Source organism: Aptenodytes patagonicus, chromosome 17, assembly GCF_965638725.1.
Source record: "Aptenodytes patagonicus chromosome 17, bAptPat1.pri.cur, whole genome shotgun sequence".
Taxonomy (NCBI): domain Eukaryota; kingdom Metazoa; phylum Chordata; class Aves; order Sphenisciformes; family Spheniscidae; genus Aptenodytes; species Aptenodytes patagonicus.
Window position 1 is genome coordinate 4647043 of NC_134965.1, and position 22183 is coordinate 4669225.

General features: G+C 38.3%; 1 protein-coding gene across 6 annotated transcripts in view; it reads right to left on the reverse strand.

The window, feature by feature from the left end:
* The window catches only part of RABEP1 (rabaptin, RAB GTPase binding effector protein 1), a 53789-nt gene that overhangs the window by 20542 nt on the left and 11064 nt on the right, over positions 1–22183 (reverse strand). For 4 of the 6 annotated variants that reach the window (XM_076354737.1, XM_076354738.1, XM_076354741.1 and 1 more), the window contains exons 2-6: positions 13874–14002; positions 11508–11711; positions 10075–10235; positions 3500–3619; positions 351–486 (exon numbers count right to left, since the gene is read on the reverse strand). In XM_076354737.1, the coding sequence (XP_076210852.1) occupies positions 351–486; positions 3500–3619; positions 10075–10235; positions 11508–11711; positions 13874–14002 (750 nt within the window). Of the gene's footprint in view, positions 1–350; positions 487–3499; positions 3620–10074; positions 10236–11507; positions 11712–13873; positions 14003–17199; positions 17221–17383; positions 17397–22183 lie in introns of those variants that run through there. The other 2 variants (XM_076354742.1, XM_076354739.1) reach the window with 2 other exon arrangements.

The following is a 22183-nucleotide window of genomic DNA, read 5'->3' on the forward strand; positions in this document are numbered from 1 at the left end:
GACATATCAATACATTACGGAAATAATGCTCATAATTGTACACAAATAAAAGACACCAGTAAAATCACTTTAATAAGAAGGAAGCTTGCAATACTATAGGAACTTAGCTGAATTTCAATAGCATCCCTCGAGAGAATGAATGGCTCTGTTGTTTTCCTCCATCATAAAAGAACTCCACATTCAACTCTTCTGTAAACATTTCAAGGGCTTTCACATTTAAAAGTACTGCTTCCCCCTGCCCAATTTATTTAAATCCAATTCAAATAAGAGCTCAGAAAAGGAGTAACAGCGGTCTTGGTTTTTGCATCCTTAGTGTAAGAGAGTCAGAAGGATTATTATTAGATAGGTACCTTCATGCAGTTCTTTCCGCAACTTCTCTGCATCTTCTTGCAGGACTGATTTTTGCGTGTTGAGAACAGCCACATACATCTCTAAGTCTGTCCTACACGACTTCTCAGCTTCCAAATAATGGTTCAGTTCTTTAACCTGAATAAAAAGAGGGAAATCCACCATCTCAGTGAAGGAACACTCTCAGGTATTTCCTCTTTCTTAGAGGTTACTGGTGTTGCCTGTTCGGGTAACATACAGGTGCTGAAGACAAGTTTATTTCTAGAAATCACACATACTCAAATACCAGAATGCAAGTAGTATTTTTATGTATTTCTGAATAAATTACTCATTAAAATTCTGCTAAGTCAAACATACCAGTATATTTATAGAGTTCCCACAGTTGGATCACAACAGCAGCAGCACTGAGCACAGAGATGGTAAAGAGGCTAAGAACAGCAAACAATGAAGCAATCCTTTAATTAGCATTGATAAACCAACAACTACGTTCTGTGTTTGGTTTTGGGTTTCCTACTCCAAAGATGATGAGGAGACAGTTCAAAATAGAGTAGTAACAGTAGTCAGAAAACATGACTATGAGGCAAGCTCGAACTAAACCAGAGATGGTAAGCCTAAGAAGAGAGAAAACTTGGGGACAGACAAGAAGAAAAACATTCAAACCCATGAAAGGCTGCTGCAAAAAGAAAGGAAAATCTGTCCATGAAGGATGGGATGAAAAGCAATTACAGTAAGAAAGACTGAAGAAGTATATTAGGATTTTTTTCTTCTTTTTTTTGTTTTTTAAATAGCAAAGCTAACAAAGAACTGGAACAAACATCCTGCAGAGATTGCAGAATCTCTGGTGAGAACCTTTTAAGATAGGGTTACATAAACATCTGTCAAACATGATGCATGTACAAATGGATCCCATCTTAGAGCAGGGAACAGGCTGAAAGATGTCCTTATGGCCCTATTCAGTTTTATGGTTTGCTGAGTTAGGAATCAAAAGAGTTTTTATTTTAAAAGGTAACAAAAGCTTTCAGGCAATTCCTGACTGGCTCCACAAAGCTGTTCTTCATCTCCCTCAAGGCAATACATGAGCCACAGACACAGAGTTCAAGATAGCCTTTCGGCTTTAACTTGCCATTGATGGTGGGGACAGCTTTTCCTGCCCTACGGTACCAAGCCTTCTGTCTGCAAGTCTTTTAGCCGTTGAAATGGAGAAATCTGACTCCCAGAGAATAACCCTTGAGAAGGATGGAACAGGGGGAAAAAACCAAAAAAACCCCACCAAAACAGAAGAAATGCATTGTTTGGCTAACCCAGCTAAACACTTGACACTGAAAAACAAAATTACATGACTCAAGCAGATCTGAGGGATTTCATCATGACAAACAGAAAGGTCAAATGTATCGCTCGTTCTGCAGGTGTCAGTCCTCATACCAGTGTAGTAATACAAATCATGTAAATAGTACCTTGCATTTTTATAGCACCTTAAAGTACTTTAACGACTTCCTAAGTTTGGGCTTAAACATCTCCTTGCTAGATGCAAAAATAGCAATTCTTTCCCATTAGGCTAAAAAGGTGACTTGAAACTGGACTATCAGCAACTTCAGCCTGAAGGAATAATGAAGTGGAATAGATCACAGGTAGGAAATATGGGCCTAAGTTATTTTCTTTGGTAAGAATCACCATCTAAAGTAAGACTTCTTCAAAAACAACACCTCAATGAACTAGAAACATGGATAAAGTGATTATTCTCTTTTTTTCAAGAGATGCGTGCTTGCATTTTACTCATCCCACAGAATGACATGCTCAGATTTTAGAGGACTGACAGAGAAACCAACACAAATCCTGGTCCTGAAACACCATCAATTTTACTCAGGCCTTGCCCGTAAGGAAAGAGGGAGACAAGAATGACCTATGATTTTTATAACCAAATTCAGCAGAAAAGTTCTAAGAAAAGTTCTAGACTACTCTTAAGAAAAGAAGAAGGAAAAAAAGAAAGCAAGAAAAAGCATTTTGAAAGCGAGCGAGCAAGAAGAGAAGGTTCACATTTCCTCATCTTCCCCAAATTCAGCCTGGCAATGAAAAGGAAGTATTATTTGCATCAAGAGAAAAAGCAGAACTACCTGGAGAACTATTATTCCTAGGAACACTTCAGTCTCAAAAATTTGACCTATAAAGCAATTCACAAAGAAGCTATGAAGAAGGAAAACACTCAAGCATGGACTCTCAATCGAATAAAATTGTTAAGACTGTAAAATGAATTACACTGCTCTCCCAAATCTCAGACAGACCTCCAAGTTGGAATAAAAGGGAAAAAAAAAAAAAAAAAAAGAGAAAATTCCAGCAAGTGATGAGGATCAATTTAAACGAAAATGCAAGTGATCCAGAAAACAAGGAAGGTATTTATTTGTATGTCTTAAAAACATCCAAATGGTAAGTTACTTTGCAATTTCAGCCTATTTGACTTTCCAGATAAAATATTTGTTACAGAAGACATCTTAATTTCTGTATAAAACAGTACATTAAATGCAACTATCTTACTGTGATGTAGATATTATTTATCCTTCACAGCTAGTGAGAAAGTTCAACAGGGGTTCTGACATATCTGAAGAATACAGGAATGCTGGGTAAATCACTTACATTGACTTCTTGGCAGCAATGGCCAGTATCCCTTTCTATGAATCTGAGGTTTGCTTACAGTTTAAGATATAAAAATTCTGGTGACATTGCCTCAGTTTTATGCCCAGGATTAGAAAATGAAATATAGCAGATACTGGATGGAAGTAGATTAAAAGAATTCTGTCAAATGCAAACCTTTCTGTAGCTGCAAGCATGACATTAATCTAAAGGCCAGACTGTTGGGAGTAGTGCAAAGCAGCTATTTTTCTAGAGGTTTTTCTTTTTCATTTCTAATAGAGCTGAAGCCACGCAATTTAAGCTAAGCACAGATGACACACACACATAACCCAACCCTCAAAACAGGAAGGCAGGAAGACATATATAGGCCAAATAAATTATTTGAGCTATAGGAGAAAAGATATATTGTGCATGAAGAGTTTCACAATACACTTTTTTCTCTCTTACAAGATTTGACTTTACTTATCTGCATCAAACTAGCATGATGCAAGATAGAAATTAAGATACAGTTACAACTCCACCTCACCTTTGATGCTTCTAACTCTTTTATTTTTTCTTCAGCTCCTGTCAATTTCTCCTTTAGCGCTGCAATCTCTTTCTCCATAGGCATCACAACCGAACGCAGCTTCTCAGCATCTTCCTGGGCCTGAAGTTAATGCAATAAATTACAAATAACACATTATCATAGTTTTCACTACAACAGTTTCCATTATTGGAGACATTTGGAGAAAATCTCTATGCCAACAAAAATAGCTGACTAAACTTCCACTTTCAATGTTCATCTTATTGCTATTTATTTAGTTCAGCAGTCATCTCTATGACAACAGGCTGATATTATTCCATTCACAGAAGGCAGATAAATTTTAAATCCACGTACGGATTAGGCCATGAATACCTGCTTTTAAAGAGAATATTAGTAAATCTATCACTCTTGATACTTGGGAGAAAATTTACGGATCAGGCATTTCAAAATACATACACTTTTCTGTTATTAAAGGCTTAACTGTCTTGCAACTTGCTGCCACGTAGCACACATTAAAGAAGTGTAACATAACAACTGCATGGTGAGTTATTGACCATTCATTTACTTACTCATGAAGTTAAAAGAAAAAGGATCTGCACAGTAATGCATAGTGTAGCTTTGTTCTGTTTTGGAAGACCATTTTTCAACTTTAAATTACTATGGATGTAGCATCAGTTTTTGGTGTTACGGTACTAAATATTTCAAAACTATATCCAGTCAATTTATCAAAAATCCCATGATTTTTTCAAAAAGTAGTTCTGAAAAGATCAAAAGCAGGACAACAGAATGAGAAGATTGACACAAGGAAAAAAAAAAAAAAAGAGAAAGAGCCAGGTAAAAATAGCAAGAGTTAAAATGAGAAATAGTGTTCAGTGTTCAAACTCAGAACTGCATGTAAAAGGGTGGCCCTGACATTCCCATTTCTTAAATGCTCTGGCTTTCCTTCATGGATGCACTAAAAACTTTCCAAGTGAAAGTAACAGCTGCCATAGACTCCACAACAGCAAGAAGAACACTCACATATTCACCGCAGTAAAATTCTTCAAACCACAAAGAATTTAAGCAACCTAATTTGGGTTGTTTTTATGTATGAAGGCTCAGAACGCTCAATCGTTCTCTGTCTTCTACTGGAGGAATTCAGCAGGGGAGGGAAGGCAGAGAACTGTGTCCCAAAGCTGAAGTTTCAAAAGATGACACTTTTCCTAACCTGATCAGCAATGACAGCCACCAGAAGACAACACTCATGTCTTGTTTTAAATCTAGACTGCAATGCAGGTCTTAGAAGGTACTCATTTGACTTTCAGTTTCTGGTAAACTTACTGACAATTGTATTTGGAGCAAGACTTTCAGGAAGAAGCACAGACAATATTTTTAACCATTTAAGTTTTCTAAACTTAATAGACAAAATAAAATAATATTGCAATACCTGTCAATTATCCAAATGCTACCAGGCCCTTGGGCTCTAAAAAGCTTTAAAGAAAACTTTATAGACAAAACAAAATTAAATTTCTTCGTGTTTTGTTCCCTTCTGCTACATCTTGTCACTGCTAGTTTGCTTGTCCAAAGAGTACAAATAAAATCCGTGAGGAAAGCGAGGGACATCGCATGACGCAGTGAATTCAATACCAGCGACATGTGACAGTGTCACACGTACATACATATCCCGTCACTTGCAGCCAGCAACTCAGTCACATTTTTCAAACAGATGGGAGCAGGAGTTCAACTTCAAAGATTGCTTTATATTTCATTTACTGTATCAGTTCTACTCATTTAACGCCACCTATAGCCGGCTCATATGGACTAAAGATAGGCCAACATTTTTAGGACCGTCGAGTAAGTTTCTTCCTAATTATTCATGACAACTGCAGGAACATTTCATCACCAGCCTGATTTCACATGGTTCAACACTGAATATAGAGCAACAAATGCGTCTGTGTTGGAGCCAGCAAGTTCAGAGAAAAACAGTCAGAAAGTTCCCCGAAAGCAAAATCAGACTGTTTAACAGCAACCAACTGGAAAGACAAAACTGTATCAAATTCCACATGACAGAAAAATTACTGTAGCTTTTACTGCTTGGTAAACAGAGCTGAAGTTAACACTATGGTTGCAACATATTGCAAATGTTTCATTTAAAAAAAAAAAAAGGTGGGGGAGGTTGGGGGGGAAGGATCCATATTAAAGGTCAGTGTGATACTGAGCTAAACACTCAGAATAGCCTGTATCTGCTAACAAAATGAGTGCTGGTCACTGGGTCTTCTTTTGAAGGTAAAGTGTAATTACTGAGACTGCCAAATTGAGGTTAAAGTTCCCACTGAAACTTTTAATAAAACGAGCATATCTATCCTGTCGAAAAATGCTACATTAAGATACTGTCACATGTGGCAAGAGGTGCCACAGCATCACATTTCCTGTGTTAAAAGGCATTATTCGGACTCTTCCAGAGGTGTGATCATTAAAACGTTTATTTCCTTCTAACTTTTTGCCAGACTAACTTTACTGTCAAAGACCAAGGTTTTACACATTATCAGCTTGTATTTATTCATCACCTATATCAAAAACAAAACACCCAAGCTGCTTCTGCCCCAGCAAAGCCTGCTTCCCCCCGGCACAGCGGCTGAAGAACACGCTGCAAGGGATCTGCAGACCACAGCATGAAGACGACTCCACAGAAAGAACCTGCTAAAAATGAGTCCAAGTCAACACACAAAACATTGCATCGCTAGCCTGGCAGCTAGCTACAGCAATCCTGAATGCCCTTTACTGTTACTCCAAACAACATTTTCAGAAGAACAAAAACCTGGTTGGAGAAATCTCAGGCACGTACTGTACCTGAATTTGTTCCTTAAAAATGAGACAAGCGGAAAACACAGAGACACAATTTGCGAATCTCTCTTTAAAGTAACAGTAAACCATTTAAAGTTCATCTAAATCTATTCCACTGTTCTTTATCATTACCAATGAAAGCAGCTTACTGTATATCAGATTTTATGGCCAACTCTGTCACAGAAATCAGATTACCCTCCCCTTCCAATTTCCCCTCTTCTGACTAATAAGCACACTTCATAACAGGAGGTTTGTCCTTTCTTGCTCTCTCTATATGCAAAATACCTGTTCTGCAGACTTCCGCTACTCAGAGTTTGACACAACTGTGCTAAGAAGAGTCTTTATATTCATCACAGCTCCAACAGAAAACCAGATCATTTCCTGAATGGAAAATGAGGCCTGAATAAGAAGCCAAATTTGACTAGCCAAATTTTGCCAGTGTGCAAGACTCATCCCCACCAAGTCACTGTCCACAGGGAGCCCAGTCATTACTGAACAGAGACCTTGAATGGAAGCACATGCCGCTAGACTGCTTTTACTATCTGTGATAACAAAAAACCCAAAACCTATCTGGTATAACAAAGCAACAGGAAGATAGAGAGATTTTTATAAATCACCAATACATTTTCTGAAAGATGAATCACTGGGTAAGCACGCTTATCATTAGAACAAGGTATTTACCTTTTTTTGAGCTGAGAAAGGAGATTTATAGAACACAGTTTTCAGCACAGATTTCTTAGAAATCATTGCTTTATGATAAAACTCATGGAACACACAAGTTTTCTACAGAGATTTGACAATTTGCAACTCAAAATATATTTACATGGAAAAGCGAAACAGCTGCTTCCAGACAAGTGCATGTGTTCCACCAGACACGCTCTTTCTGACAAGAGGATGCTCAAGAATGCCTAACGCCAGGTTTGCAGGCTAGAGTTGGATACCTCTGGCAAAGTAGTCACAATCTAGTAAATACAGCTCAAAATAGTATGCTTATCAAAACACTACCCACCCACCCCAAGTGCTCCCAAACCAGGATAAATAACATGCACACTGGAAGTCTGAGAGCACACATACCAAAACTGTACACTCAACCAAATAAATAAACTTTAAATTCAAAGAGATATTTACAGAATTTGGAGCAACATTTGTTACCTACCTTTCATCTCTTTCAGGGGAAAACGTATGCAGGCAACAAGCATAATCGTTAGCAATTCTGTGGACGCAGTATTAAATTTCATGGATTTTCTTTGTTGTTTAAAATGGATTTTATAGCCAAATGGAACACAAGTGAACTGAGATATTATCCAGCCAAGAAGGTTAGTGCCCTGGACTGAAACATACGGCTTGTAATCTTGTCTCTGCTCTGTCCATTCTTCTCACCTCACCTCTCATTGAGAATGCTAGACAACGGTATAGTTTTCTGCTAGTTTTAAGAAATGTGATCTATTATATGCTGGTACAGCACCTACTTACAACCCAGAGAGCAAAGTACTTTTTTTTTTTTTTCCTCCTTTGAGATTTTTGCAGATTCCTTAGAACTGGCTAGAAGATGAAGATATTTTTTAAAAACCTCTTTCCAGGTTTATGCCTAAAAATAAAATAAATCCATCCTTATAATGGAGCATAAAAAGATAGAGGATGAGTACAACATTGTTGGCTGGAAATACCACTTTGCATGAGGAATTGATCACAAGTCTTCAAAGAGCACATCCCAAGCGATCAAGAAAATTCCTCCTTTTGTACTGACTGCTGATGTATGAATATTCATTATTTTGCTAGCCAAACACAGCTTTTTGTGGGCTTGGAATTTGCTTGTTTGTTTTTAAGTGAAATGAATGTCCTTTTTCTAATTTTGATCTAATTCTTAGTCTCCTTGAGGAAAAACCTCACAGGTTTAATGACGAAGAAGATTAAAAAGGCCATGCAAAGCAGTTTAAACAATTATTTCAAGCTGCACTCTGAAGACCAGATTTATCCCTCCTCCTTGTATTACATAAAGTACATGTTCCTCTGCTTTACAGGCCTATAAAGCTTTCTGAGCTCATATGAATAACAGATTAATAAATCGATCACCTTTTTCTTTAGCATTACAAGGGATATTTATTTCCTTTTTAAAGGAGTATAGTTGAAAATGTTATTTATCTGCTATACTAAACTTAAATGCTAACTGGCACACAGTAAAGCCACTACATTTAGGTGAGCTACTCTGTTATCTGAGCAACTTGCAACTCCAACTGTTACCTTATCAGTACATTCAGATAAAAAAACCGAAAAGTGCTGAGATTTTAGTTATTGGAAAGACTCTCTCAGTCAAGAGAGATTGTTTTCTGAAAATTCTTGCTGGCAGTTTGTTGGTAATGCACTGCCAGGACTTTTACGCTACGAACTCTGCATCTTCCAGGTTGTTTCTAGAAGACTCACCACACTGATCCAATTTTGAACCTTCCTTCTAGCTTCAGCTGAAATCTTTTCTCTTTTAATAGGGCTAAAACCTTCTCTTAAAGCCAGCTGATGTCTTAAATTCCAGTGGCAGTAATTCTGTAGTCAGAACATTAGCAAATAGGCTTTACTCTGACTTCCACCTTTATAAATCAGGACTATACAAAAGAGCAGTCTCACTGAATACCCAACAGCAATTATGCAACTACAACTAGCAATATTCAAGAGCCTCTTTATAAGTCTCAGAAAAAGAATTCCATTTTGCAATACTAATAACTGATTGCTTGTTACAACATAGTAAAATTAGGTAAAATACTTATTATGTGGAATGTTTGTGATACTCAATACTGCGTTTCTTCTGCTGACAGCAAGCACAAACAAGGAAATCCAGTGATGTGGCAGATTATCAGATGTTAGTCTACTCCTTTATTGAATATAGGATCATTTATTACATAAAAAATTGTCTTAGAATACCTTGAAGACTACTGTAAGCCTGCTGAGAAGACAAATTCACTTAAATGCAAGTTTTTATAATATGATAAACAAAGATTCCAAAACATTCATCTATTACGACAAGTTCAATTTCCTTCCTGCCTGAAAGAGAAATACACCAAATCTTCAAACTCAACCAAAAAAAAAAAAAAAAAAAAAAGAAAAAAATCCAACCTCAGTACAAGGCACTTCAATCTACTTCTACAAACTCTTCTAAGTCACAGATCTTTGAACAACAACAACAAAAAAAAATCTTTCCAAACTCCAGGGCAACTATCTTTCATCATCTAGAGCCTGTTGTTTTATGACAGCAAGGTTCTGTATTTCCAAGGAAGCCAGTAGTACTGTGTCATACAAACATGGCTTGCCTTGAAGAAAGATGAAAGACATTTTAGATATAGTGCCCATTAAAAACCTCAAAAGAAGTTCATAAGATCTGAGAAAAGGAATAAAGGTGCAGAGTTGTACAGGAAATTTCATAAATCTGCAGTCAATCCAGAAAAATCTAAAGGGGGTTTTACTTGAGTTCATTTGACATTATGACAGAGACTGTACAAGGCCTCCTGCTTTTACAAGCTGAAGGCCAAACCTTACCACCTTCTCGGGTGCAATCCCCTTACTGAATCCACATAATCAGATGCAATGCCTTTATGGATTCAAATGCAAGATCAGGGCATGATGACTTCCATGAACAAAGAGCTGAAAGTTGGCAGAACGAGGCTATGTGTATTTCTGAGGAATTTCTGAGCAGGGCGTAGAAATGAACTCATGCATAACACAAGTGTATCTTGAAACAGAAAGTGAAAAGCTAGATTTCAACATACCTTTTTCATCTCATTTTCCAGATTTTCTTCCTCTTGACCTTCAGACAGTCGCCTTCTTAACTCTGCTATTTCCCGTTCCACATTTTCTCGATATTGATTCCACTGAGCTCGCTCTTGCTCCAACCTGTGATGATACTGGAGCTCATAGTCACGAACAGTCTCTATAAAACAGTATTTTCAAAACTTATTTTCAATGTAAGTTAAAAACCAGAGCTTTAGGAACTCCATCTCCAACCAGTCAATGATTTATCATAATTTATCAAAACTAGTTCACAACAGTGAACTCTCCCTTCCTCTCTCTTCCCTTTGATTCTTGCCCCAAAAACCAACTACACAAGCAAAAGATTCAAAGGAACTGCATCTCAATTTGTACCATCACTAGAAAAACAAACGAGCCTCCAAAACTGTGTAACTCCTAATTTCAAAACAACGTACATGTCTAACATCCTATTTAGCAGCACATTTTGTACCTCCAAGCACATCATCCAAACAAACTACCAAAACCTACTTATTTACTCCAAAATGCAAAGGAACTAGAACTTCTCACATAGCTTTCATTTCCCTATTATTAATATTACCTCTTCAGGTAAGGAGCTGTCTTTGTTTATATACGTACAGCAGCTGGCACAACTGAGCCTTGATCTAGGTTTATGTATCTATGTAGATCACAAATAAACAGAAATTTGTGTACTCAATATACATGAAGATTTGTGTTCTCTGGGGGAAAAACATAATCAGGTGATGGAAAAACTGCCTACAGCCAACAGTCTGCAGGCTCAGGATATTGTGATCCTGTTGTCAACCTTGAAGAAAACAGCCAGTTACGGCAACAGTCTGTCCCCAGTTTACATCCTGCATTTTGTTCCTTGCACATAAGTTTGTCTCGGAAATGTCAACAGCTGTGCAATATGCAAACATAACAAAGAATAGCTCAGAACTATCAAGAAAAAACAATAACCCATGACTGATACAGAGCAGCATGTTCAGTCACTAGCCTGGGGAAAAGTCCATGTGATAGTACTGGAGGGACACGTAACTGTCTAACAGCAGAACTATGTTTACACAGAAGGAGAAAAGAGAATCACGCTGTCAGCCTAAAGCTGTTTTCAGACTTGTCAGATTACATGCGTTATACTTATCTTCATTAAGTGTGATACTTCATCCTTCCTAGTCCCTCAAAAATGCTTTGCATATATGTGGGAGTTCCCATTGCCATGATTCCTTCTAAATTCTATCCTCATATTAACAGAAAAGAACCACCAAGCTCCTTTTCACAAACTTAGGAACTACGCTTCATCTGTCACTTCTGTAGCCCAGTTTTGCCAAGCCGTGAAAAGCAGCTATCCATATTCTGTGCAAGAGCAGGCACAAATCACTAAACGCATACTAAGGCGGTGTCTGATCTTAGCAGCAGCAGCTTGTCTGGTTGTTACCTTTCATAATAGCTTGTAGTGAAGCTACTTCTTCTTGCCACTGTCTCTTCACCTCATCGATAGCTTCCTGCTTTGTATTCTCAGATACTGTAGCTATAGCTTTGATGTTCTCCATTTCAGCATGAGCTTCCATTAGCTGGGTCCGCAATTGTCCCAGATCATCTTGGGCTGCTTGGAGCACTGCATTTTGTCTTTTCAGGTCCTCTGAAAAGAAGTATTATTTACATTTAGCTTAATTAATAAATTCAATCTGAAGAGTATCCATAGTTGCTATGGCAAAGAACAGTGCTCTAACAAGGGGGTGAAGGAAGCACTGATACTAAAGCATCTACCCAGAACAACTGAACAAATGTTAGCAGGTGTCTTTAGTCTTTCTTGACTTCACTTGCCCTTGCCTTTTATTAAAAAAGTACCTTCTCATGGACGCAGCCACAAAGCAGACACTGTAGATTTAACCTATGAATCAATATACCTGATGAACGTGAACTGTGCTTTAAATTAGTTCATTATTATTTAACTCATTCTGGTAATGAATCTGGAAAAGATAAGAACAACAGACAGGAAGACAGTTCTTCCCCCATTTTTGGCACCAACTTGGTCCTGAATTTGGATAGTTGGTCCTTCATATTTCTTGAACAAAAACACTCTGTGACCACTGCCTGGAGCCCACATAAGAAAACTATGCAGCCTAATTTGTTTGGCTTTGCTAAAACTAAGCTTCTACTAAAAAAAGAGATACATTCAATGCAACATCCACTACTTCTCTAATTGTTGCAACTATAAACAGAAGTTAAACTAATTTCACATTATCCTCCTCAGTTAATCCCTGAATTAAAAAGCTCTGGAAGATATATATTATATAATTCATTCCAAGAGTACTAACACAAAATATATAGTTTTATGCCCACATAGCGTATTTCAATGGCAATCTCTTTTAGCAGAAACATCTGGCCAGCGTACAACAAACAGCAAGCTATCTCCGTTTATTTCCCCTCAGTATCAAAATGCTTAATCAATCCTGGTGCCCAACACCTTACACCCTGATAGAGAATATGGAACCCCGAGCTAATCGGGTACTCAAAAGGGCATTAATCCTTGTGTAAAAAAACCCAAGATCTTGTAGCATTTATATTACTTAGTTCTCAAATGACAGTATCAAGGATGGGCTGCCACGTCCCAACATACATTTAGGAAAGGGTCTTGGAGAACAGGGAAGGAGGGGGGAAGGGGGAGGGAGGGGGGGGAAATTGCTTGTATATTCTCCTCTGGTATCCTTTCACTTCAGTACATGTGAAAGTTGGATTATTTTTTTTTCCCCGCTCGTCACAATTTATTTTTATTTTCTATTTTTTGACTGTTATGTTCTGAAAAAGAGAGAATTATCGCTGATCTCATCAGTAGTGTCTTGTATCTTAAATTTCCTTTCATCCAGCTGCTAGAAACACAAAGAAATAGGCCTTCTGTATGATCTGATCTTCATTATGCCTGTTGTATTTCTGCTCTTATAAGCTTATACAAGCAGCTGCAGTCTTAATGCATTATTTTTTGGCTTTGCTTTCATATGTTAAGGACAGGAAAATCATCAGGATTAGAAATAAATCAATTTGGCTCTCAGAACAGCAGTTATCTCTACTCTCCCAATTCTTCATCAGATATTTGAGCTCACATGGTTCAAATTTTCCTATAAAGAGTGTTACTGAAATAGATGCCCTTGGCTGGTATTAAAACTTTTATAATGTTTGTCTTCTTACATTCTACCTCAGATGGAAATTTAAGACAAATTAAGGCTACATAAAAAAGCTAGTCACGAAGTACAAACAGCTCAGCACCTCGACTATGTCTTTCCACTTCCCAGATCAGCTGCTGTTCAGAGAGAACGAGCACACCATGACTTCAGAATGTTAATATTAAAACTCACTGGTGGTGTTTCTGCGTGTACATAAAGCTGCTCTGCTGACTCCTATCCATGCAGACAAATCTTTAAATTAATTCTAAAAATTCATTCTAGGAAGCTAAATAGCCACCTGTTGAATTTTACTCTCTGCTTGTCTCTTATGTTCTTATTATGTGTCTGTTTAAAAGACTACTGCCACTTTTTCATTTTTGGCAAATCAGAAATAACAATCATGCTGGATATGCAGTCGACTATCCCAGTACTGGAAGAAAAATCCCTTAAGTTCTAATTAGCCTTAACCAACTTTAAAAAAAACAAAACAAAAAAACCCCAAAAAACAAAAAGAAAGTATGTGGTGTGCATAGGCAAATGCGGAGTAGTAGCTGGCATTACAATTGTTATTCTTCATACAGGGATTATCTGAAGCTCAAGTTTAATTAAACTTTAGAATAATTCAGAATTGAGAACTTACCTTCCTTAGCCAAGTATAACTCCTTAAATTTTGCTCTCTTTTGATTAAATTCTTGCTCAAGTTGCTGCTTTGTGCGCAGAAATTCTGCATTGACCTTTTCCAATTCTGCTACCCGTTGTAGAAGAGCAACTAAAAATAAAATAGAAGATAAGGTACATCACTAACAGTTAAGGCATCCCATTCTGCAACTTTGAGGTTTGGGACTTATTCTTTTTAAAACATCTTTATTCAGTAGCTCAGCTGTTGCCCCATGATACATCAGGACAACTAGTCAGAGTCTTTAAGCAACAAGGGAAGATACGTTTTCTTAGACTGCAGCACCAAGTTGTAATAGACATCTTCACAGCACTAGAGGTGCCTGTGGCAGGGAATTCTGTAGAAAACAATCAATCTCCCAAAGAAAATCATAATTTTGTACAATAAAGAAAAAACTGGAAAAAAACCCAGTGCCAGAATTATTTGTATTGGTGCTTCTTTCCAAAACACTGGGAATTTAGTCACCAGGCACAGGAAGAGTGTGTGAAGGCTGAACAACAAAGCACCAAGTTCTCAAAGGCTGAGGTCAAAGAAAACAAAGTGACAGCTGCTCAGCTAACAGCTATGGAAGAACAAAGCACAGAAAACCCCATAAGCTAAAAATTAGATGCCGTTATCTTCCCTGTCTTCAGTTCTGCGCATTCACCAAAAGAAAGTTTCTCAGACCATACTCAGAGAAGTTTGCCAGAAGATGACCACAATCTATGGAGAAATAACTGATCATAAGATAAAACTCTCCGTATTTCCAGCAGGCAAAAATCCTCAATGGCGCACATACATCACACTATTTTCCAGTATCTACCACATTAGCAGTTGATCTGGTGGTACAACAAAAGAGGGAACAGTAGGAAGTCCACGAGACACCTAAAGATTGTTACAATGTGGTTATTATTGAAAAAAACCATACAAATACCACTGCATGATGCTATAAAGATCCCCCACAACCACCAACCCTATAATGTTCATCTCCATGTGCACTATTAACTTCTTTGCACCTCAAGAAGTACAGGTCTGGTTTAGGTGCCAGAGTGTTTCACATTGCACATCTCAGAATTCAAATACGAAACAGAAACAGAAGACAGATGAACTATAACAAAATCCACCTCCATGCTGCAGTGCACTGAGCAAATAATGTTCCTCTGCACAATTCTCTATCTGTTCTGCAAAAGCATTTTATGGATGTGTTCCAACTCTGTCGTGCAAAGCTGAATCACTTCTTTTCAGTTACAGCCTCTGTATAGCACAGACTAGATATATAAAATATTGATCCATCAGAAGTGTTTACATATCACACCCAACACGCTTCCCACCAAAAGCAAGTAGTGAAAACATAGTACAAAGGCTACACGACTTCAGCATCAAACATTTAGACTTACAAACAGCCAGAATTAGATCTAGAGCTTACAGTGGTAAAACACTGGATGGTCAATGCCATTGAGATTGGGTGAGTTATATTTATTTTTAGTACCAGATGACTTAGAGTAAGAGCAGACACAAATAAAAGGATCTTTTAAAAGCACAGGTATGTTTTACTGATTGCTGGTTATGAGGGCTTATGGTGTTACAAAATACAGAACTTAATCTGTTCAACTCTCTATCAGATAAAAGGTATATGTAGATACAGGACTGACGAAATTTTAATGTTGCTTTTTCACTGAAATCCTCATTTTGTTTTTTTAGCGCCTTAAATGGCAACACATCAGTTTCTGGCCAGCAACCCCGACCTGGATAGTGCAAAGCCGTTGCACAGGAGTATTCTCCAGAAAATGAAAGGAACCTGTAGCAGAGACGACGCACTGAGAGCAAAGCTTCAAGTGAGTTAGGAAAGCGGCTGGATCAAAACCAGGAAAGAAAGTGCACGCATGGAGCCAGGCCCAGGTAGCAAAAACGCTTCCCAAGGCTAAAGAGTTGCCTTTGATCTCTTGCTGAAGTCTTCCAAAGGGAAAGGGTTTGCCTACGTTTCCACTCCTTGCTGACTTCTGAGAGAGGGTGATGCTGCCAGGAAAGCTGCTTCCCACAGCCTGGGGGGAAAGCAGCTCGCTTGCTGGCCCAGGCCAGAGCCCCCGTGCAGCCTGCTGCTGCAACGCCTGCTTCACGCCTCTGAGGAATGAAAAGCCATGCTTGGCTCTAAGGAGGCGGTTCTGAACTCACAGTTTCAGCTCTTGAAAGGAAACTATTAGAAGAACTACAGCCTAAGCGAGCTGTATGCTGTGGTTAGGGGCAGGTCGCTAAACCCTACAGGTCCAGCCAGGCAGCTCTGCATCTGCAGTTACCGGCCAGGAGGCCCAAAGCCACACACATACGTTCAAAACAAACCGAGGAGGAATCTGGACATTGGTCTTCAAAACAGCGTTTGTAGGGTGACCATACAAAAAATTGTTTTATTCTACAATTACTAATTCTGAAAGTTAACAACTGTAGACATCAGTAAACCTCCCCCCCCCCCCAAAAAAAAAAGAAGACTCAAGCACTCCTTGTTTACTTGTTTCCCTTTCCATCTTTCTTTTGCAGAGAGACAGCAACAGCTGTGCTACTGCTCCCATGGGAAAGCTGCTGTGCAAAGCAACTGAGTTGTATTTCTTCCGAAGGTGAGAGTTGCTTCTGCTGAGGATGGAAGCGAGAGAGGACACCACAAGAGCAGAAACTTTCAGTGCTTTAAGCTGGGGTAACAGCAGACTCATACTTTTAAAAACCTCCTGCCCAAACGGAAAGAGGGATGGCAGAGTCACCAAGCAGGAAACGCAATTTAAACTTCAAATATTTACGTTTACAGTGTTCCCCTTCTCTACAGCCTGGCAGTTATGTATAAAAAAAAAAAGTAATAAATAAATAATTAACCCCCACCACAACAGAGCTCTGGCTGCTGTCAGGACCAGCTGTAGGCATTCAAAAAACCGAACAGTTTAAGAGCTCAGCTGCAGGCCACGCATCACTGCAACAGCGTATTAACATCATTCTTTTTATTCAGATACTAAGTTTAAAGTGTTTTTACCACCTGTACTACATATGTGGCTCAGGACAGACCTTGCCGTTCCTCACACAGGAGAGGAGTTTGTCCGCACTACCAGCATCCACATTGCAGTGATACAAGGCACATAAACTTGAGGACGACGAACTATGTAATACATCAACCCCCTGAAACACATGTGCATAAAAAGTAAAAGCAAAGGAAGGTTTATTTTCTAAGACATCATGACAACTACCTTCTTTCTACTAAGTATGAATGATTAAATTTTCACCAAAATTACTTGCTTCTCTGGAGGTATGATTTGTATGATGGTCATACACACCCTCCACTTTGCAAAATGAAAGCGTGAACCCAAATCCAAATTGCCAGATGCAGGTAACCGCGGGCTAAAGTCTGCCTGGAAGCGCACTGAAGTCAATGGCAGGAAATGGACTCATTCATAGATTTTCAATTAGGCCTTTGTCATTTATAGCTGACTTCTTGCTCTGAATTTAGGTCCAACTCACCCCAGGTCTGTAACAGAGCTGAAAAAGAAAACTGTATTTACCATCATAGGCTATCAACTTAAAACTCACCAAAAAAAAAAAAAAATCCCCAAACCAAAACATACATTTTGCAATGACAGTATTCATTAACTTGTCAGAGTCCCTGTCCCTATGCTCCCATTTCCATGCACAGAAATGCAGCTATCAATGTTTAACGACACTGATAAAGTATATAGTCAACAAAGCCCGATAGATGGTCAGTTCTTGTGGAGCTACGCCCGACCGAAACAGGATCTTGTGTTACACATGAGATCAGAACAGGCACAGGACATGCTGTATTTCATGAAAGCAGTAGTGTGGAAGATCTAATTCCCTAATTAGGGCCCTAACTCACCAAGAAACAAACAAAAAACCTAAAGACCCAATTTCTTAACTCCTGAAATAGCACTGAGAAGGATTTAAATTAAAATTGGTATGCCAAACTGAAAAACAAACAAGCAAACAAGAAGTCCCTTTGGCCAACAATTTATTAGCTGCAAATAGCACTTTTTTTTCTCAGAGCACTGGGGCAAACAGACTACTGATGACACAGACATGGCAATTAAATTACTAGCTTTGTTTCTAACAAACAACACAGATTTTGCAGAGACACTTCAGGTCAGACGCAGGGATCACCACCTCCCTGCTTAACACTAACATAGCAAAGCACAGGGTATGCTATTATGTGGCTTAACCAGGTAGAACTCAAAAGAAGGGCAGCAAAATTCATTTCAGAGTGGAGTCATCAATTTACAGGAGAACCATGAAACCTGTTGGCGTACACAAAGAGAAACTCTAGTGAGAGAGATACAACTTTCTCTTAACCCACTACACAGCAAAATTTCAGTTCAAGTGAAACACAGGAACAAACACACATTTCCTATTGACTAGTTACTTAAGTGCTGTTTCACAGATCAGCTCCCAAAAGGATTAAATTCTATGTATGACAAAGTCTCCAGTTACACAAACATGTAGTGACCATTCCAGAACTAAGACAGACAAAGCTGAATATCAATAAGACTGTTTTTGAGTACTAGGTCTATTTATAAAATTAATGCCACAAAGCTTTCTACTTGATATTTAAAGTGTCAAACATGCCATCAAGAGTTCAGTCCTACGTAGCTGAAATCTGAAAAACAGATCAGAAAAAAAAATATATACATACAATAAACTTTTTGGAGACAAAAAAAAAAAAAATCACTTCTGTCATTTCCCACCTCTGTCTTTTCCTGTATTTTCTGCTTGAGACAGAAGTATGGGGAAAAAAAAAAAAAAATATATGGCTGCCCATTTTTCTTCATGCTTATTTCCTAAGAGTACTAATTTTCATCTATCATGACATCATATTGGAGCAACAATTATGTTACTATATAAATTTTTAATCTAAGAGTCTGCCACCAAGACGTGTATTTAGACTGCAAAAAGCTTTTATTTTCTTCAAACAGGATTTGATTTAAAAAAACCAAAAAAACAAAACCCAAACAACAAAAAAACAGAAACCCAAAACACCCCCCCCCCCCCAAATATACTCCAATACAGTTGCTCTGTAACAGGCACCCAGAAGTAAAGGAATAGATTATGGTTCTTTTAATAAGCATGTTGAACAGAAACAAGTCCTGACTTAGGAAATGGAGGTTGCTTTATTTTCAAGGAACAAAATTTGCCCTTACACACAGATATTCAGTAGTGGCAGACCAAACTGAAGGAAAAAAAGGAAGAAAAGAATTATTTGCTTTTCCCAAACTTGCATTTGGAAGCATCAAGCATTTTATTTCCCTGGACAAATGGCTAAAGCTTACTGGTCAGCATACACTTTTCTAGTTCTATTTGAGGACAGAGAATTGCACCAGACTTCTCACTTGCCACCTTCGTTTTCAGAGTGACAACAAATCCCTCTGGATTGTCACACCCCTCCCTCCCTTCCAGAGTACTTCACTGCATGCAATGATGACAACTAAGCTATAGAAAGGAAAAGAAGAGGGGAAAAAAAAAGGAAAAAAAAGAAAAAGAGACTAATCCGCAGCTGTGCAATGGAAGATGTGCTGTTGCTTGCCAATATTGCCACCAGTAAGTAGTTCTGCAGAAGTAACTCTTAGGCAGTTCCCACTTTGAGCAGCCTGGCTTTCAGAGACATTGTTGCATTCATCCAACAATTTCTAGTTTGTTGTACCATTGAAGGTTATTTGACATCCACAACTTGTGCTCTATTGACTAAACATTCACAAGCAAACAATCCAGTACAAATTTAATGCTATATACATAAAAACTTGGTGTTGCTGACAAATGCAGGTATCACTTACAATGCAGAACTGAGCCTTGCTGCATCATATCCGTTACAATATCTTTTTATTTATTGAAGTAAATCAGTAATTGCAGGATCAAAAATATTCAGCTGAGCACTGCATGTTACAAACACCTAACCACATTATAAATATTATATTAACATCAAGTGGAAGTTTGCAATATACTATTGAAGTTTGAAAGTAATATTACTTTTTCATCGAGGTTGAATGACTGAAACACACCTTTCGACTATAACTTGTAGTCTCAGTAGTGCCTATTCCTACTCTCTATTTTCCTTTTTTATGTTAAACACTGCATGACATGCTACATTAAGGATCTCAGAAAAAAAGAAAAGCTACCACCAAATTAAAATAATTAAAATCTAAAGAAATGGAGGTATTTGAATAAATGGGAAGATTCTCTTCTACAATACAATCAAGAAGAGAACAAAAACAAAGGGAGGAGAAAATGAGGGTCCTTTAAATGGCTTAATTAATCTGCACAGTTGAATAGCTATATGCAATAACAACTAAGTAACGTTTGACATGATATTGTAAAAACTTGCATAGCTGTTTATACGACCATCTTCATGGTATTTTACACAAGTTGCTTGCATTTCACAGGTGCATCATCTCTAAAGATCTTGTTCCTGCTTCCACCAGCTGGGGTAGCTGCTATTCACTATGAAGCATTGTTCAAGATCAGCACCAAAGCTACATCTGGTGCTGCTGTTTTAAATCAATGCAGATGTGTACAGCAGGCAAATGAACATGAGAGCATTTCCAGGTTCAGGTCAAACACCGATTACCAGAAATGTCACTTAGTACTTGTTAGTAAGACAATGTATTGTCCTGTATCTTTGATCTGCAACCATTTTTACGAAGTCTTCCTCAAAGTTGTTTATACAGCAAACATCTTCATGCAGAATTACAAGGAAAAAGGCCAACATACTGTTTCTCCTTCCCCATTTTTTCCACTCTCGCTTCCCACTTTTTCTCCCTTTTCACGGTGCTCACAACATGTTAACTACTTCCTTGCTTTGTTATTGCCTCCATCATCTTCTTTCTTGGACACAAAACCAGGCAGTTGCGGTTCTGGGGTCCAAATCTCCATCCCCTGACACTCCATTTGCACTCAGTGAAGGGGAATCACACCTGACTTCCTCCCAGTTTTGATAAGCCCACTTCATGTGATGAGTAATGCTCCTCACCTCTTCTACACATTTAGTCATTCTGGCCCCAGGTAACTTAAGTCTAGTTTTAAATTTATGCTTAGTTAAACATTATTTAAATTAGACTGCAATGGAACAGTGTTCACGCACATCAAGTATCACAGGAATACAATTAATGGCTTATGTCCATGTTGACAGGAGTGGGCTTGGTTTTTTTTTTTCCAATTTATCTTTAATTTGCTAAAAGCACCGTTTCTTCCCAAGGACAGTCCCCTACCTCCATTATTATAGCCTGGCTTTTCCTACATCCCTATCATAGTAGCTAGTTCTTTCCTTCACCGTTTAACTAGCATTGCCATCAGACCTCTGAGTTTCGTGCACATGCTTCGTTTTCTCCATGGAAGTTTCAACCCGATGCGTGAGGGGTTTTGCCATCGTTAGTTTTGACTCTGTTTCATTTCTGCCATTGATGTTTTGGCAGGGGGTGAGGGGGAGAACAATCCCTTACAAAATTTCAGGAAAACATTATTTGTTAGCATTTTTTCAAGAGAATCAACCACGCTTTCCACCTCATCAATTCAGTGATAACTTAAACAGGACAGCAGTGGATGAATCACAGTGTTGGAAAAGTCAACCAGACATCACAATAGGTGGTATCCTATGGAAAGGATTTTGGCTGCATCCTGCTGCTACCATCAGTGAATCTTCTCAGAAACACAGTGTTGGTAAGCTTGAATGCGCATCAGAGTATCTCAAAAGTCAACAGCAAGCTACAGTCTGGTTAACACAGACACTTTGAATTCATCTACAGCGACACAAAATGGAGAGAACCGAGTTACCAGTCTCATCACAATCATCAGCATTTTCCCTGCTCTCTCAGTGCTTGTATCTTATTCCCCTGGCTTTAACAACTTTTCATTTTTATAACCGCTCTTTACAAGAGGATCAATTTTTAAAAAAGACTGCAGGAAAAAAGCTCAATGACTTCTTGGGTTCATGAAGGGTCTATTTACTGTACAGGCTGCGTACATTTACTCAAATTAGTCACTGTTTGAGCAAACAAGAGCATGGTGATGGCAGCACAAAACTCAGCGAAGGTTAAGTATCCAAGTACTGATCAAATTTCTCTAAAAGGCTTCACAGCTTGCGCTGAGTGTCATTGCTGCTATGATTACATCACTATCAGCTCAAAGCTAGCCTAGGTACATACCCTGCAGCCACAGCCTGACTTGATCCCCTTGGCAAAGCTTTTTGAGCATTTAATACATCTAAACTTAAACAATGCATCTGTCAAACATGTCAGCATTCACGCACACTTTCACCACTCG